At 43.1% G+C, this 17,840-nt stretch overlaps 1 protein-coding gene across 3 annotated transcripts in view; it reads left to right on the plus strand.

Annotated features, from left to right (window-relative positions):
* Positions 1 to 17,840, plus strand: part of mthfd1b (methylenetetrahydrofolate dehydrogenase (NADP+ dependent) 1b) — a 60,749-nt gene that overhangs the window by 4,544 nt on the left and 38,365 nt on the right. For 2 of the 3 annotated variants that reach the window (XR_014619483.1, XM_084310117.1), the window contains exons 2-7: positions 1,191 to 1,275; positions 3,995 to 4,054; positions 4,145 to 4,198; positions 5,538 to 5,674; positions 12,868 to 12,968; positions 14,194 to 14,330. Coding sequence is in view for 1 of the 3 variants with exons in the window: in XM_084310117.1 (XP_084166243.1) it covers positions 1,191 to 1,275; positions 3,995 to 4,054; positions 4,145 to 4,198; positions 5,538 to 5,674; positions 12,868 to 12,968; positions 14,194 to 14,330 (574 nt within the window). In the remaining 2 variants the exon portion in view is untranslated. The remainder of the gene's footprint in view (positions 1 to 1,190; positions 1,276 to 3,994; positions 4,055 to 4,144; positions 4,199 to 5,537; positions 5,675 to 12,867; positions 12,969 to 14,193; positions 14,331 to 17,840) is intronic. The other variant, XR_014619484.1, reaches the window with a different exon arrangement.

Raw genomic sequence — 17,840 nt, forward strand, 5'->3', positions numbered from 1 at the left:
CATACCGAACGGCTGTAGTGTGTACCGAACGAATACAACGTATGTTAACCGCCCACCGGGGGCAGTTTTTTTCACAATCTAATATAATAATTATAATTTTTTCTTTTCAAGTCTATTATTAATTTCAATATAGAATATTCGTTGACAGCCCTACAAGTACAATTAGTTACTGCACACTACATCACCCCTGAGTGGAACATGGAAAGCCAAACTTTGGCCCACTGTACCGAAAACCCGTACCGAACCGTGACTTCAAAACCGAGGTACGTACCGAACCGTGGTTTTTGTGTACCGACCGTTACACACCTAATAATGTTAGATCTTTATTCTTTTTACTTTTTTTACTGTATGAAGTACAATCTCAGGGGGCTCATACAGAACCAAGCATTTCACTGTAATGTACATGTACCTTATATGTGACAAATAAAACAACTTGAACTCTCACCTCTCTGACTAATGGGCTCTATGGACTCTGTGGAGAATGGAGGTCTGTAGTTTCACTGATCTCAGGAAGCACTACATCCCTGTAAGAGCAGCCAGGTTTCTAAGAACAGGGTGGTCAGATAGTTGGCTCACTTAAAGAGATTACAACGCACACACATAATTGATTTACTTGGGCGACGCATCCGAGGCATTAAAGCGTTCCCTCTTGAGACGGAATTCCGTCAATTTGATTCGGAGTTCCGTCAATTTGATTCGGAGTCTGACGGATTTCCCGTCAATTGGCTACCTGGTATAATATGATTTGTAGATGCATACAGATTGAAACTAAATTGAGCCAATCGGAGGCGTCAAATATCATGAAAAAGGGAATTTTTTTCCTACCGCGGCTGCGCCAAGCAGAGTCATGGCGAGCAATAATGGCAGGACGCACGCAGCGACTCGAGAGAAATGTATAATAATCGCAAGATACATTCAGACTGTTGGATCTAAATAAATGGATTTATGGATGGCAGTCCCACTACTGCACCTTGCCCTCTGAGGCTGACTCATACCTGTAGTGTCAGTGCACCCCCCACCCCAACCAAGCAACCCCATCCACTGCAAGAGAACTCGCGACCTGTTCGAAACCTTGAATGAAATCCAAGAATTTCAAGTGTAGTGCTCCTGTGATTTTGTCTGCATGCACCTGTCACTGAACGGAGACTTAAAACCCAAACGGATCCCGTTCCATCCTCTTGTGTCCTCAGGCAGGTGAGGCAGAGGCTGAAGAAGGAGGTGGAGCAGATGAAGGCCCAGGACCCCAACTTCCGACCCGGTCTGGTGGTCTTACAGGTCAGAATTATTATTATTATTATTATTATCCCTGAACTGAACTCTCCACACACAAGCACAAATGAGCACACACACAACACATATACTGTATACGCTCACACTAACAGTCACTTTAGCATGAACACACACACACACATGCTGCACACACTCACACTCAACGGTCACTTTACACAATGAAAAGATCACTTTAAAAAAAGAAGAAAAAGGAACGGGAGTGGTTCTTGTATAGTAAATAGATGGATATAGCAAGATAGCATAAGGATATATAGTATAACTGTATATTGTATAGTATAGTGTACATAAGACCCAGTGCCTCATCCGTAGCTAACATTGTATTGCACTATCGCAGGACCTTAGCATGTCTTTTACCATGCTTTTTGTAAACTTTATGTACATTATACCCGTTATGTCTTATTCATATTACTTGTATTATTGCACAAATGTCTTACTCTTATTACTTGTATTATTGCACAATCGCTGCGGGCATGGCCTCCCGCATTTCACTGTATGCTTGTATGCTGTGACAAATAAAACTCTTGACTTGACTTGATTATGGGTCTATTTGAAATAACCATGATTGCTGTTTTAATACAGCCGTGTGTTGTCCCATGGCTCTTCAGACGATCAGATGGAAAGAGTTTGTGTCGTCTGCGTGCCTATGACCCGGTCTTGCAGTTTGCTGTATGGATATATGCTCCCATCCTCCAATTGAGTCATTATGCCAATTCCCTTCTTGATCGTTGCGCTGCCCTATTGTCGGTTTGGGGAGGGTGTAGACTACCACATGCCTCCTCTGATACATGTGGAGTCACCAGCCACTTCTGTAGTCACCAGCCACTTCTTTTCACCCGACGGCAAGGAGTTTCACTGGGAGACCGTAACATGCGTAGAGGTGAACTTCATGCTATCTCCTCCAGATCCTGATCTGCTGATCAAGTGACAAAATGGCATCCAATGTAATAAAAAAAGTCAACCAACGAACTAGATTCCTGTACCGGATCTCCTCTCTGGTAAACAAGAATACCCTGAAGACTCTAACAGGAGCACTCATTCAAGGGTACTACGACTATGCTTGCACCTCATGGTACCAAAGCACCTCAAAGGCACTAAAAACAAGATTACAATACAAACATCACAAAACAAACTGGTCAGACTATTGCTTGACCTTACTCTTAAAACCCACCTCACCCCTGACCCCTGCCCATTTTTACAACTCAGGGTGGCTTAGAGTAGACAACAGAGTACAGCAACTTGCAATGGGCCTGGTCTAGAAGATACACTACACCACTAAGATACCCATGTACATGTCCAAATACTTCCCAAAGGTCAGTGAAGTCCACGATTTTATTTTTTTATTTTTTTACATTTCTATAACCTTTATTTACCCAGGCAAGCAAGTAAGAACAAATTCAGATTTTATTTATTGTCAAAAGTATGCATAATGTTGTGTTAATTCCACAACAAGAGATATGTAATGTTAATTACCTGAAATTATTCCATTTTTGGGGGGGGAAACCCTGCATATATCGGTATCGGTATCGGAAATTAAGAGTTGGACAATATCGGTATATCGTATCGGTAAAAAAGCCAATATCGAGCATCCCTAATATCTGTATATCATGTTGTGTATGTCATAAATGTCATTATGAATTGAAAATGGGGGACCCTGATGTAAACAAGATAAGTCTTTCTCTGGTCTGCATCCCCTTAACAATTGTGTGTATTGAGCCCTACTGTATTGTACCCATTCTGCAATCTGTTAATAAAGTTTTCAATCAATCAATCAATCAATCAAGTGCTCCGACCGACCAGTAGGAGTCGCTATTGCAACAACCAGGACTCGTACCCCACCGGCTTCCCACCCGTGAACACTACCAGTTGTGTTCATAGGGATGACTGACCAAGCCGGAGGTGCCGCTGCCCGGGAAGTGAACCCTGGTCTCTGCAGTCATAGGCGAGTGCTTAGACCTCTACACTACCCAGTCACCCCCTCATGATGATGGTCTCATGATCTTATTTCAGTACAATTTGATGCTAAACGTAGGCCAAAGGGCAGGTGGTTTATTCACATTTAGCTAGCATGGAATAATAATATAAGATATTCCTTTATTGATCCCCTAGTGGAAATTTCGGCGTCATAGCACCATGGGGGGGATGGGAGGTACAGGTGAGGGTCTGTACCCTAACTGGCATGCTATATGTCTTGTCATATGTTATAATCTGTGCAGGTTTTGGTGGTTAAGAGTCAGACACACTTAGTCAGTCATTCCTAATAGTTCTCCAGTTAGTCCATGCCCATGGGGGGAGGGGGGGTATGAGTCTGTGGCTGAACGTGCTCCTCATAGAGGGGGTGGGAGGAGCCACTGGGAGGGGTTCTCCAGGATAACAACCAGCTTCCTTCTCATCCTCCTCTCTGCCACCCCCTTTAGTTTGGCCAGCTCGACTCCCACCACAGAGCTACCCTTCCTCACCAGCTTGTTCAGTTTGTTGGTGTCCCTTGAGTTAATGTTACCCCCCCAGCATACAACGGCAAAAAAGAGGAAGCTGGCTACTACAGACCGGTTTTGATTGATTGATTGAACATTTTATTAACAGATTGCAGAATGGGTACAGTACAGCTCAATACACACAATTGTTAAGGGGATGCAGACCAGAGAAAGACTTTCGTCTTGTTTACACGGTAATGCTTGGGAACTGAACTTGGTGTTTGTATTCACAGGTGGGAGACCGAGACGACTCAAACCTCTACATCAGCATGAAGCTGAAAGCAGCAGCTGAGGTAAAGAAGGGTTGTAGCGTTGTGAATTTCAAATGAATATAGTATACCTATATATATATACATTTGAACACTCTTCCTCTTTCTGCATAGATTGGAATAAATGCCACACACAAGAGACTTCCCAAGACGGCAACAGAGGACGAGGTGAGGAAGACGTGAGGTGTATCATGTGGTCCACGGCCTTCAGTTACACTGACCTATCAAACCCTGCCTTTTTTGATCATCCAATCACAACAGTTTCTTCCCTCGGACAAACTTCTGTCAATTGTCTACACACACACAGCCAGCTTTTTTAGTATTGTGGGGAAGCTCCCTAACTCCTTACCCGTACATGCCTAACCCTAACCTAAACCTTAACCTCTAACCCTAAACATGACTCCTAACCCTAAAAGAGCTTAACCCTTTCTCTGCCACGCTTATATCCATCCTTATACCGTCCTCTGCCAGCTCTATTTGTCTATGGAGATGTTCCCCTTCTTTGCAGGGCTATAACTTTTTAAATTGTATTGCTAAATTGACATTACTATGGCCCATTCAACGTCAAGTATCTATCGTTTAGGATGTAGCAACGTTCTACTTTTTCATTCACATATTCATACTAAAATACGGTTTAAAGTATAAATATGTTTTTATCGTTTTCTGCAGCATTCTGCAGAACGTGAGTTATAGCCCTAAATACATATATTAGATCATCAAATGTAGTTTGATACCGATTGACGTCAGATACAAAATTTCAATTGTACAAAGTCCTACACGTCATGCCTCATCATCTGCTGGTGACCGGAGGGGGGGGGGGGTTTATAAGTCCGTGGCCGACGTTAAATCATTTATTTAGTATGGGTGATATGTTGATCGGAGCAGTGTGTATGTTTAATAATAATCAAACACGCTGAAACTCACCGCAGCTTCCTCTGACCGTTGGGTGATCAGCGTGGAGCAGAAATATCGCTATTATGGGATGTTGTTATATGCGATCCATTTCCAGGTTGTATAATGCTATATACGTCCAAATCATGTTGTTTATCGAGTTATTGGCAATGGATCGCTATCCAGTGTGTCGAGCTGGAGTCCCGCTAGCGATAGCGAGTGGCCGGACGAAATATGGGTGAGCACCACTTCCGGCGCGTCACTTCCGGTTTTGGCGATTCGCCGATCGGCCACCAGATGGCGGTCTTGAACCGTTGGAGAGTTGAGAGGAGATCAACAGCAAGTCTCAAGTCTCCGTGGGTGAAATATGATTGCCATGACAGATTTCTGAAATATTGATCTCAAAGACGCTGTAAGACGTCATTGGCAGATTACGCATGGCGGAGAATGACGTGTTAAGTCGTCCTTGGCTATTAAAGGGTTAATTACCTTGTGGGGTCCGGCCAATGTCCCCACAACGACAAAAATAATTACTGTTTGGAACACAAGGACACACAAACGGAGACACAAACTGTATTTTGAGAGAGTCTCTTGACACAGTCTTGTCTCTCTGTAGGTTCTTCACAGCATCAAAGAGGTGAACGAGGACTCCTCTGTCCACGGCTTAATTGTCCAGCTGCCTCTGGACTCCATCCACAAGATCAACACAGAGAAAGTCACCAACGCCGTGGCCCCAGAGAAGGATGTAGATGGGTAAGCACCGACATATAAGCTAAAGATGTGAGTGGTTCTCTGGTTTAATGCAACGAGGACGTCGTAGAGTGTCATAGATGCGAAGCATTTTGTTGCATGGACGGGTGCAACAAAGTGTCATGCATTTGAGTTGCCACAAGGGGCAGAGTGGTTATTGTAAAGCACTTTGGATAAAAGCGCTATATAAATGCAGCCATTTACCATTTATATATATATAGTATATACACACACACACACACACACTAAATGGGGGCCAGGCTTTGTCTTGGTGGAGGTAATGAAAGATAGTCTGCACATTCCGCTGATGTTCTTCTTCAGACTATGGATGTGTACAAGTTCACTTTTCCTTATTTTTTTTATCCACTTTTTCTCCTTTTTCTATTTTTCTCTCATCCCAATTTAGCCGTACCAATTATCCCCTCCCCTGTCTTGAATGAATGAATGAATGACTTTTATTTATATAGCACCCTTCACAGCACGAATGCACAGGGTGCTTTACACTACAGCTTATATAAAAAATAATATATATAAATGACAACAACAACAACAACAGACAGCAGTTAAAAAACAGTGAAACCAGATAAAAAAGTACAATAAAAGAATTTGGATAAAATCATGAGTCACTAATTAAAAAACAAAACTATAGGAACAGTGAGGACAAGAAAAAGTGCCTATGTATGACCAAAGGCCTGTCTGAACAAATGTGTTTTTTAGTTGTTTTTTTAAAAGAGTTTTCAGAGGGGGCAGGTCCAGGGGGTCTAGGGGTTTTGAACGTTGCTCGCATGTGCCCCCCACTGGCCGGTTGTAGGGAGGATAGAAACCCATCGCATGTCCCCTCTGATACATGTGTAGGCAGCCAGTCGCATCTTTTCACCTGCCAGCGCGGACTCTCATTTGGCGAGGAGTAACGTGTAGGAGGCTCACACTGCCCCCGCCATTTTCCTGTCTCTGCTGTGCAGGCGCCACAACCGACCTGTAGGAGTCGCTGTTTACAACGTCCAGATTACCAACCATCGACTTCCCACCCGCTAACTCTGCCAATTGAGTTAGTATGACGGCCGGCTAGGGGTGGAACGGTTCACAAAATACACGGTTCGGTTCGTATCACGGTTTTAGGTTTACGGTTTTCGGTTCGGTATACGTTGTTTTTTATAAAAAAAAAATTTAACCCTCCAAAAATACCATATATCAACATAAGATATATAGCCAAAAAATTATCCAACTTTTCAGTTATTCTCAAGGACGTAGTCATGCAAAAACTGAAAGAATGAGGCCATTTGACATCAGGCACATTATTTTGACAGTGACGGTTAGAGCAAAGAGAGATTTTGGTACAGCAAGAGTGGAGGCATTGCTGATTTAAACATGCTTCTCATTTATTTGGTAAAAAAAAAGGTTTACCTTTAATGTTTGGCACACAAAGACCGAACTGACTGAAAAATATAGGCAACATTTGTCAAAGTATTAACTCGTCAATATACCCCCCTTCCCCACTAATCGAACGTGTCGTGGAGTCACTTCTCTGTGAGCGTTTCCACTGTTAGCTTGCGGCTAACATTAGTTAGCTCGCGGCTAAAGTTAGTTAGCTCGTAGCTAATGTAACATTATATAACTGAACAATACACACATGCCCCGAATGCGTTCGGGGCATGTGTGTATTGTTTGGTACATGGTTCGAATGCGTACCGTTCCACCCCTACGGCCGGCCCAAGCCGGAGGCAACGGCAACAGCCGGATTCGATACCGGTGTCTCATGCGTTGGTGACGAGCGCAATGTCCGCTGCGCTACCCAGCCACCCTACAAGTTCACCTTTCCATGGTTTGTTAGTTGGTGGTCTGAACAAATATCCAAATATTGGGTGTGTTCCCACGTTCACAAAGGCTCGGATAGTTGATGGTTAAATGGAAAATAATTCCCACGGTGGCATCTGGAGCTCTTCCACTGAATTTGCTCTCATCTTGCTAGGCTATTTTGACTAGCTAGATCCAGCATCCTCACTTGTTGCATAAACGGATGCTTTCTTCAGCCTTGTGGACATGGTGCCATGGCAGGACAACTCTGGTCCACATATCCCACACTAGGCTGTCATTAAATCCTCTTGAAGTTTGCTGCAGGGCTACTGCAAGCCAGCTACTGAGCTGAGAAAGAATGAATCAACAGTGCATGCAGGTCAGAGGCCAGTGTTTAATGATGCGACACAGTTCCACTAACGACGTATATAACCTGTGTATAAAAGCAAGACTAGGCAAGACTAGCCTAGTTAAGCCAGTGTGGGACTTATGCATGTGCGTTTCCACACTGGGGAGTTGCTCAGTAACCGTCATTGGCTCATATTGGGGTCTGGGTCCGGTCAAAAACCACATTAGAAAAGTGAACTTTGACCCGTCCCTACTCCATACGCAGGGTTCAGACTGACTCGTCCCTACTCCATACGTGGGGTTCAGACTGACCCGTCCCTACTCCATACGTGGGGTTCAGACAGACTGACCCGTCCCTACTCCATACGCGGGGTTCAGACTGACCCGTCCCTACTCCATACGCGGGGTTCAGACTCATCATCAAACCTTTATTTGTATAGGCAGTTCTTATTTTCAATAATGGCCTATTTGGGGGTAAAAAGCCCCCTAGGGGATGGGGGATACAATTAAATAAATAAAAATAAAACACAAAGGAACATGATTAACACATTGGTTGCCAGCCGGATATCACGATTTATCGCTTGGATGCCACCACGTTAATCAATGGGAGGACGAGCACATTTGCGAACGCATAAACTATATCTTAAAGGATAACTCCACTATTTTGGGAAATTAGCTTATTTAACATCTTCCCTGGAGTTAGACAAGAAGATGCATACCTTTTTTGTCTCTGTGCGTGCATTTTAGCTTTGGGAATAGATGCTCCGTTAGCATAGCTTAGCTTCATCACTGGAAGTGGGGGAGGACAGTAGCCTTACAGTGCCTTACAGTGTATTGCAAGGTCTGACATTGACCAAACTTGATATGCATGACCTTGGTGGGCTCTAGGTCAACTCCTGAAAAGGGGGTCAATGTCAGACCTTGCAATCAAAAGTTAGGGGCGCACTGAAATTATGGCAAGGGTTATTAGCCCCCTAACTTTTGATTGCAAAGTCTGACATTGACCCCCTTTTCAGGAGTTGACCTAGAGCCCACCAAGGTCATGCATATCAAGTTTGGTCAATGTCAGACCTTGCAATACACTGTAAGGCACTGTAAGGCTACTGTCCTCCCCCACTTCCAGTGATGAAGCTAAGCTATGCTAACGGAGCATCTATTCCCAAAGCTAAAATGCACGCACAGAGACAAAAAAGGTATGCATCTTCTTGTCTAACTCCAGGGAAGATGTTAAATAAGCTAATTTCCCAAAATAGTGGAGTTATCCTTTAAATTATGTGTCTAATACACCCGTCGCTTATCAATTACTTGCTTGCAGTCAACATGTACGAAACGGATTGTTTTTTCATCAGTAGATTTCCGTTTTATACCGTTTTGAATACGAGTATAGTTTCGGAGAGTTCTAGTAATTTCAGAGAAATTCTGCGAAAATAGCCATTTACTGGAATACACAAAACACGTTGTCATTTTCCGGCTGATTTATGAATCGTTTTCAAATAAATGCTAGATTATCGAGAGTATGTGTTCTTATGCACGATACAAAAGCGGGCTGAAAAATCATTTATTCGTGCCACGCTCAGCGCCTAATGCCACACACACAAACACACACACACACACACGTTGTGAAATCTGTGAAAAACAACTATGATTAACCCAAAACTGGTAACATAGATTCCTTACCTCAGATCAGATGTTCTGCAAAAAGATGAATCCAATTCCTGATCGCCATTCCAAATATTGATCGCGTTTATTGATCCAACGTTATAGTCCGAAACGCATAATCCAAGCTGCTTCCAGCCTCGCCAGTGAATCTGGTAACATGACACTGCTTGCCAGAGATAGGAAAACCCTGGACCGGAGTTTTTCTCTGATGCACTTTTTCACTCAATCCAATCCAATGATGTGCATTACCATCCGGGAGACGATAGGCGGCGGTATTTGCCTTTTTCAAGCTCAGAGCCATTCCCAATGATAATGTCAGGCTGGACGGATGAAAAATGAATGGATATAGCTAATAAAAGAAATAACGATTAAATAACGAGAAATCTCGTTATTGGCAACCAACGCATGGCGGCCAATAACGAGATCTCTCGTTGTTGGCAACCAATGTGTTAAAAAGGCAGGACATGCATACAGAGCAACAACTGAACTGAACAACAACAACTGACAGACAACAGAACAATAGTGGCAGCATGGTGTTAGTTCACGGAGAAGCAGCTAAATGAGTGCTCTAGGGAGTTTGTTAAGGTTTCCTTAACTTTTTCTGCGCCAAAAACAAATTAACTCGTTATAGCCCACCAATCGTTGGACGCCAAACAACGAGTAAACTCGTTATTGGATCAGTTTTTCTTTTATTCGCTATTTCCATTCATAATTCATCCTGCTGTGCTGTAGGACTGGGTGACACTCTGTCTGAGACCGCAGCGGTGCGATACCGCCGCCTTGCAGCCGCTATTTCACTCTATTTTAAACGATGTGGTTTGTTTTCTCGGCCAAGCTGCGGCGTGCAATGCTGGAAACCTTCGGACAAACGATTGCGAGGAATATTTGGAATGGCGATCAGATAATTGGATTATTCTTTTTGCAGTACATCAGAGCCAAGGTAAGGACTATATATTACCAGCTGCCGCGTACTGAAAGGAGGAACGGCCTTGTGAGGAGTTGGCATGGGGGGGTGTTTACCAGGATATATGTGGCTGACCGGGTGTGGTAATTCGGGAGTGGACGAGGGTGGACTAGGCCAGTGGTTCCCAAAGTCGGGGTCGCGAGCCAAAGGTGGGCCGCGAGCAGCCACGGGTGGGCCACGAGATGATTAAAAAAATAAAAATAAAAAATTAGTTTTAATTTTTAATTTTTTAATTTTAATTTTTTAATTTTGTCAGGCCACTGAACTTAGAAGCAGGCCAGGACAGTGTTTCTAGTTGTATTCTAAAATTCTATTCTATTGTATTCTAAAATGTGACTATATGGTTTTATATTAACTTAATAAATAAACAAAAACGAAAAATCTACTTATTTCAACGAACATTTCAAACTAAATAACAGATTATGCACATAAAACGCTGAAAACAACCGAAGCAACAATAGTATTTTAATGAGGCTATTATTATTATCATTATTATTTTGCAACAAGTTAGCCCTCTCATAAATAGCACATATAAATGAATAACTAACTTGAACTAACTTAATAGGATTGAAGTGATATTTGGCATAAAAAATCGGTCGCATGGCAAAAAAAAAAAAGCCTGACGATGTGCATTGGGCCGCGGCTCTCTGAGTCTGACGCCTTATTTTCTGGGTCCTGGCCTGAAAAGTTTGGGAACCCCTGGACTAGGCGAGTAAGGTATGGGGGAGTACGGCCTAGAAGTGTTTTATATACAAAGGCCAGCCAGTGGATGTTGCGTCTAATTTCCAGGGAGGGCCAGTTTACTAGGGAGTATAGCTCGCAGTGGTGGGTCCTGTAGGGCGCATTGGTAGTGAAGCGAATGGCGGAGTGATATAGGATATCTAAGTGTTCTAGATCAACTTTACGGGCCAAGCGGTAGATTACATTGCTAAAGTCAAATAGCGGCAGGACAGTCATCTGGACCAGGGTGAGTTTAGCAAATGTAGTGAAGGACTGACCCGTCCCTACTCCATACGTGGGTTCAGACTGACCCGTCCCTACTCCATACGTGGGTTCAGACTGACCCGTCCCTGCGCCATACGTGGGTTCAGACTGACCCGTCCCTACTCCATACGTGGGTTCAGACTGACCCGTCCCTGCGCCATACGTGGGTTCAGACTGACCCGTCCCTGCTCCATACGTGGGTTCAGACTAGGGCTGCACGATTTTGGGAAATAATCTAATTGCGATTTTTCTGACATATTGCGATTGCGATTAAACTTGCAAAAAAAGATTTGCGTTCTTTTTAAAAAAAAAATTATTTGATAATTGCATCATTACAAATCGCGATTTCGATTTAAATCGATTAATCGTGCAGCCCTAGTTCAGACCGACCCGTCCCTGCTCCATACGCGGGTTCAGACTGACCCGTCCCTGCTCCATACGCAGGTTCAGATTGACCCGTCCCTGCTCCATACGCGGGTTCAGACTGACCCGTCCCTGCTCCATATGTGGGTTCAGACCGACCCGTCCCTGCTCCATACGTGGGTTCAGACTGACCCGTCCCTGCTCCATACGCGGGTTCAGACTGACCCGTCCCTGCTCCATACGTGGGTTCAGACCGACCCGTCCCTGCTCCATACGTGGGTTCAGACCGTAACACATGTGGTGGCAAATGACAATCTGACGTTAGCATTTATCTGCCAATAGATGTTCTGCCAATAAATGTATGTGCCGTTTATCTGCCAATAAATGTTGGAGCATAGTCCATAGTGTACGGACACCATCTTTAATTTCTTCCAAGTATTTCCTCTGTCCAGCATCTAGTATTTATCTGTTTAGATGTGCTTCTGTGCACCTTTTCTCTGGGTAAATGAGAATTGATGTTGAAAGTTCGCTGAAAGGCATTTCTTCCCCTTTTGTGTGAAGCTATGTGGAACAATCATCTGCTCATAATCGCATGTGTGTGTAGGATTTGTGAAAGTTAAATAGCTCAGCTCTCTTTTGTATGTGGCGCAATGCGATCGACTCGGAGCTAATCTGTGACTGTTCTGTATCGGAGGAGAGCGGGTCTTTTGTCTCTCGGCCGCTGCCTCCGAGAAGCTCATTTCTTCCCTCACTCCACTAAATGACTGTATTGATTCGGCGTGTTCTCTGGCCTCCACTGAAAGCTTTTAAAAATAATAAAAAAATAAACAAGTCTCCCGTCTCTCGGCTGCTGCTCTGAGGGGCCTGATTGATAAACGGATGCTAATGATGATGAGCACATTGATTTCCGTCATCTGCTCAAAAGAGTGATTATTTTGTTTGATACGCTTCAAACGATCGACAGCTCGGTGAGGAGGTGAAGGGATATAAGGCTTTGGTTTTATTAATTGAGGCCAGACGTTCAGTGTGTTCAGATTGTTTGACCGCGTGTCTGTGTGTGTGTCTATGCCCCGTCTGTCTGTAGTCTGACCTGTATAAACGCAGGGAAACTGTCCCGCGGAGACCTGGGCGACTGCTTCATCCCCTGCACTCCCAACGGCTGCATGGAGCTCATCAGACAGGCTGGTAAATGCTTTTTAATAGTTAATACAATAACATCTCTCGCTGATCAGCGCGAGTCGTCTGTCAAATATATACGAGAACCATATCGAAATGGGGCGTCTGGGAGCCAATGGAGAGTTTTTAGGACTGATATTAGTGATGGACCGATTTGAATTGGTCCGGTCGATATGTGTCATTTTGACATAATCGCCTGATAAACGCGGCTACGCGGCCGATTAACAAAAAGGTTCGCGCTCCCTTTTGTGTCAGTCTTACAACTGTCAATTGCAACAAAAAAATCTATTTATTTTGTTTGATACATTTGTTGATTTTTAAATGATAAGCCGAGTGCAGATGTACTAAATTAAATAAGATACATTATGTTATGTCCCATTTGTTGATTTTTAAGTGTTATTATATCGGCCTGCCGCCATCGGCCACCCTGCTCTCTAAATATCTGTATTCTGTATTGGCATCGGCCATTGGAAAACCTTGACCACTAATTGATTATGTCATTTTGACGTAGTGAATCCTGAATGCAGACGTCTGAAACTGTAAATATCTGTGTAGCTTTACTATCTCCAATCTGTAGTACTGACACACACATGTTTATTTTATCATCTCCAATCTGTAGTACTGACACACACGGGTTTATTTTATCATCTCCAATCTAGTACTGACACAGGTTTATTTTATCATCTCCAATCTGTAGTACTGACACACAGGTTTATTTTACTATCTCCAATCTGTAGTACTGACACACAGGTTTATTTTATCATCTCCAATCTGTAGTACTGATGCTCAGGTTTATTTTATCATCTCCAATCTGTAGTACTGACGCACACAGGTTTATTTTACTATCTCCAATCTGTAGTACTACTGACACAGGTTTATTTTATCATCTCCAATCTGTAGTACTGACGCACACAGGTTTATTTTACTATCTCCAATCTGTAGTACTGACACACAGGTTTATTTTACTATCTCCAATCTTTAGTACTACTGACACAGGTTTATTTTATCATCTCCAATCTGTAGTACGACTGACACAGGTTTATTTTATCATCTCCAATCTGTAGTACGACTGACACAGGTTTATTTTATCATCTCCAATCTGTAGTACTACTGACACAGGTTTATTTGATCATCTCCAATCTGTAGTACTGACACAGAGGGGAGAGACGGCAACAGCCCTAATAGGAGAGGAATTGAATGACGAGTGATTGACTCTGCTGTAATTGATTGACAGGTGTGTCTGTGGCCGGGAAGAAAGCTGTGGTGATTGGTCGCAGTAAGATCGTGGGGGCGCCCATGCATGACCTGCTGCTGTGGAACCACGCCACTGTCACCACCTGTCACTCAAAGACGGTCGACCTCGCTGAAGAGGTAATACTGGGGCATGGCAACCTCACCACCAGATTGGACATACAGATTGTACATATAGGACCCAAACCTTATGACCCGTTTGTTTTTAGGCTTTTTATATAAAGATATACAGCTCTATATTTTACTATTATGTAAAATGGTGTGCTGTCAATAGATAAAAAAAAATGAACTAATTAATCTCACAATTTTCTGTAATTAATCTAGATTAAAAATCGCATTTTTCTACTTAAGACCGAAGCTTGTAACAGATATTTACTTGAGTAAAATCATGGAATTAATGTAAAATCAACACAAAGAAAGTATATTTAGATTCAAAGACTATTTTAATAGCTTTCTTTGAATACAGTTTCTCTCCTGTGAAATACAAATGTTCAACAAAACCATCAACTAACAGACTAAGAAACGACGTAAACTCCATGATCAAAACTGCAAAAAAGAATTTCATCAATGACAAAACTGAGGAAAACAAAAACAAACCACGTGAACTTTGGAAATTACTCAATAATCAACTAGGATGCAGTAAAAAACTTAAAACCAGATTCTCAAACATAAACATAAAAACGGACAACACGCTCATCACAGACAAGCTGGATGTAGCCAATTACTTAAACATTTTCTTCACAAACATAGCCACAACACTGGTAAACAAACTACCCTCCCACTCAGGGCTTTATGGGGTAGAACACATAGTAGCTTACTACAAAAACCTAGGGGTCCGCAAGGACGACTTCAAGCTGGAAATGGTAACAACAGATGAGGTACTCAATAAACTGAGCGCCCTCCAACCTAACAAGGCCACTGGCCATGACAACATCCCCTCCAAATTCCTCAGAGACTCAGCAGCCGCCATCACCCCAATCATCACACACATAATAAACCTCTCCATAAAACAGGGACACGTCCCCAAGGACTTCAAAATTGCTAGGGTGACCCCTCTGCACAAAAAGGGCAGCAAATTAGACCCAGGCAACTACCGCCCTGTTTCTATTCTCACCTCCATCTCGAAAGTCATGGAAAAAATAGTCTACGAACAGGTCGAAAAGTACCTAGCGGAAAAAAATCTAATCTACGAATTCCAATCTGGCTTCAGAACATCCCACTCCACTGACACATGCCTTCTCTATTTGAATGACCACATCAAACAAGAGGTGGACGCAGGCAAATACTGCGGCATGGTCATGCTGGACCTACAAAAGGCCTTTGACACGGTCAATCACTCCATTCTGATTGACAAGCTAAAAGCAATTGGTTTTGATAGTCTATCAGTGAGCTGGATGCAATCCTACCTTGAGGGGAGGGAACAGATGGTGGAGGTAAACGGTACCCTATCCCCCCCTCTCACAGTGAGCTGTGGTGTTCCACAAGGAAGCATACTAGGACCGCTACTGTTCCTAATTTATGCAAATGACATGTCGTCAGCTTGTGACTGCAACTTGTTCCTGTTTGCGGACGACTCAGCCCTGCTGGTCTCTGACAAGAACAAGTTACAGGTTGAAAAAACCCTCAGCTCGGAACTAGGCAGAATCTGCATATGGCTCGCTGATAACAAACTATCATTACACATGGGCAAAACAGAGTCCATTCTCTTCGGTTCAAATAACAAACTCAGCAAGACCGACGGCTTCTCAGTTACAGTGGGTGACAATATTGTCACAAGGAAAGATGAAATTACCTACCTGGGTTCCATCCTAGAGGCTAATCTCTCCTGTGACAAAATGGCATCCAATGTAATAAAAAAAGTCAACCAACGAACTCGATTCTTGTACCGGATCTCCTCTCTGGTAAACAAGAATACCCTGAAGACTCTGGCAGGAGCACTCATTCAGGGGTACTACGACTATGCTTGCACCTCATGGTACCAAAGCACCTCAAAGGCGCTAAAAACAAAATTACAAACATCTCAAAACAAACTGGTCAGACTACTGCTTGACCTTACTCCTAGAACCCACCTCACCCCTGCCCACTTTGACAACCTAGGATGGCTTAGAGTAGATGACAGAGTACAGCAACTTGCAATGGGCCTGGTCTACAAGATACACTACACGACCAAGGTACCCATGTACATGGCAAAATACTTCCCAAAGGTCAGTGAATACCACGATCACAACACCAGAGGGAGCTCCACAAATCATGTTAAACCCAGATTCGGCTCAAATAAGGGACTAAACACGTTTCGCAATTATGCCACATCAATGTGGAACGCCCTACCCAAAGCTGTAAAGGAATGTGGATCACTACCCACTTTCAAAACCTCTCTCAAGAGACACCTACGGGAGACTGCAATTCAACACTGGCCCCTGTAAATATCCTAACCCAACCCCCCCCCCCCTCAATGTACAGTGTTACTTGTTGATACAGTGTGCCCCCCGGCCCCCCCCCCCCCAACCACCTCCAATGTAAATTACCCAGTATGGTTGTCAATATCCCAATGTACCCAACCCCCCCCACCCAACCTCCTCCAATGTACAGTTTTCTACGTCAAATGTATATACTCCCTTTTCTTGACTCCTTCTGTATCACAAACAGTACTGTATTTGCAAATCTGGTATGTCATAAATGTATAGATGTAGCAGTACTGACTATCTGTATGTCATGTATGTCATATATGTCTATATGAATTGAAAATGGGGGACCCTGATGGAAACAAGACAAACGTCTTTCTCAGGTCTGCATCCCCTTAACAATTGTATGTATTGAGCCGTACTGTATTGTACCCATTCTGCAATCTGTTAAATAAAGTTTTCATTCATTCATTCATTCACATTGACTCAGCTAGACCTCTTTCTTATATCCACGGCGCTAACAGAAATAAAAACAACCCAGGCCTATGTTAAAGTAAAGATTGGTTTAGAGGACGATAATGTCTTGTATGAACTACCAGTAATATAAATCATATTAACAACACAAATGTGTTCCATCTTCATGTCAGATGATTTTCAAAAAGGTGCATGAGTCAATGCAAAAAAAGAAAATGTTTCACTCCATAGATTAATCTTTTTTTAACGCTTTAAATAATTTAAATAAATCTCCAAAGCATTAACTTTGACAGCCCTAGTAAAATTATAAAGAGCTTTGTGTCGAGTTTGTCAATTAAATCATGAATTTTTTTGGCTGCAAAAAAAACATTTTCTCAAAATGTTTAAATACCAGGTAGAATCAATGTGATTCAGACAATATTTTGAATGCCACTGATGCCCAGCCCTGCTCATATTCTTTTTTTGATCCACTTTTTCTCCCATTTTTCCATATTTTCTCCCATCCCAATTTCGTATCATCCAATTCAACCCTCCCCTGTCACGAACGCTGTTTCTTGCCTCCCACAAGCCGGCTGCAATGTGGACTAAGTCATACATAGCACAAGTCCCCTCCGGTACTTGAGGTAACAGCAGTCGCATCTTTTCACCTGCGCAGCTCGATCTCTCAGTGTCGAGGAGTAACGCGTGGGAGGCTCACGCTGCCCCCGACACTTCCTGATTTTACTGCGCAGGCGCACCAACCGACTTGTAGGAG

This window comes from Notolepis coatsorum (genome assembly GCF_963971535.1).
Source record: "Notolepis coatsorum genome assembly, chromosome: 3".
Lineage (NCBI taxonomy): Eukaryota > Metazoa > Chordata > Actinopteri > Aulopiformes > Paralepididae > Notolepis > Notolepis coatsorum.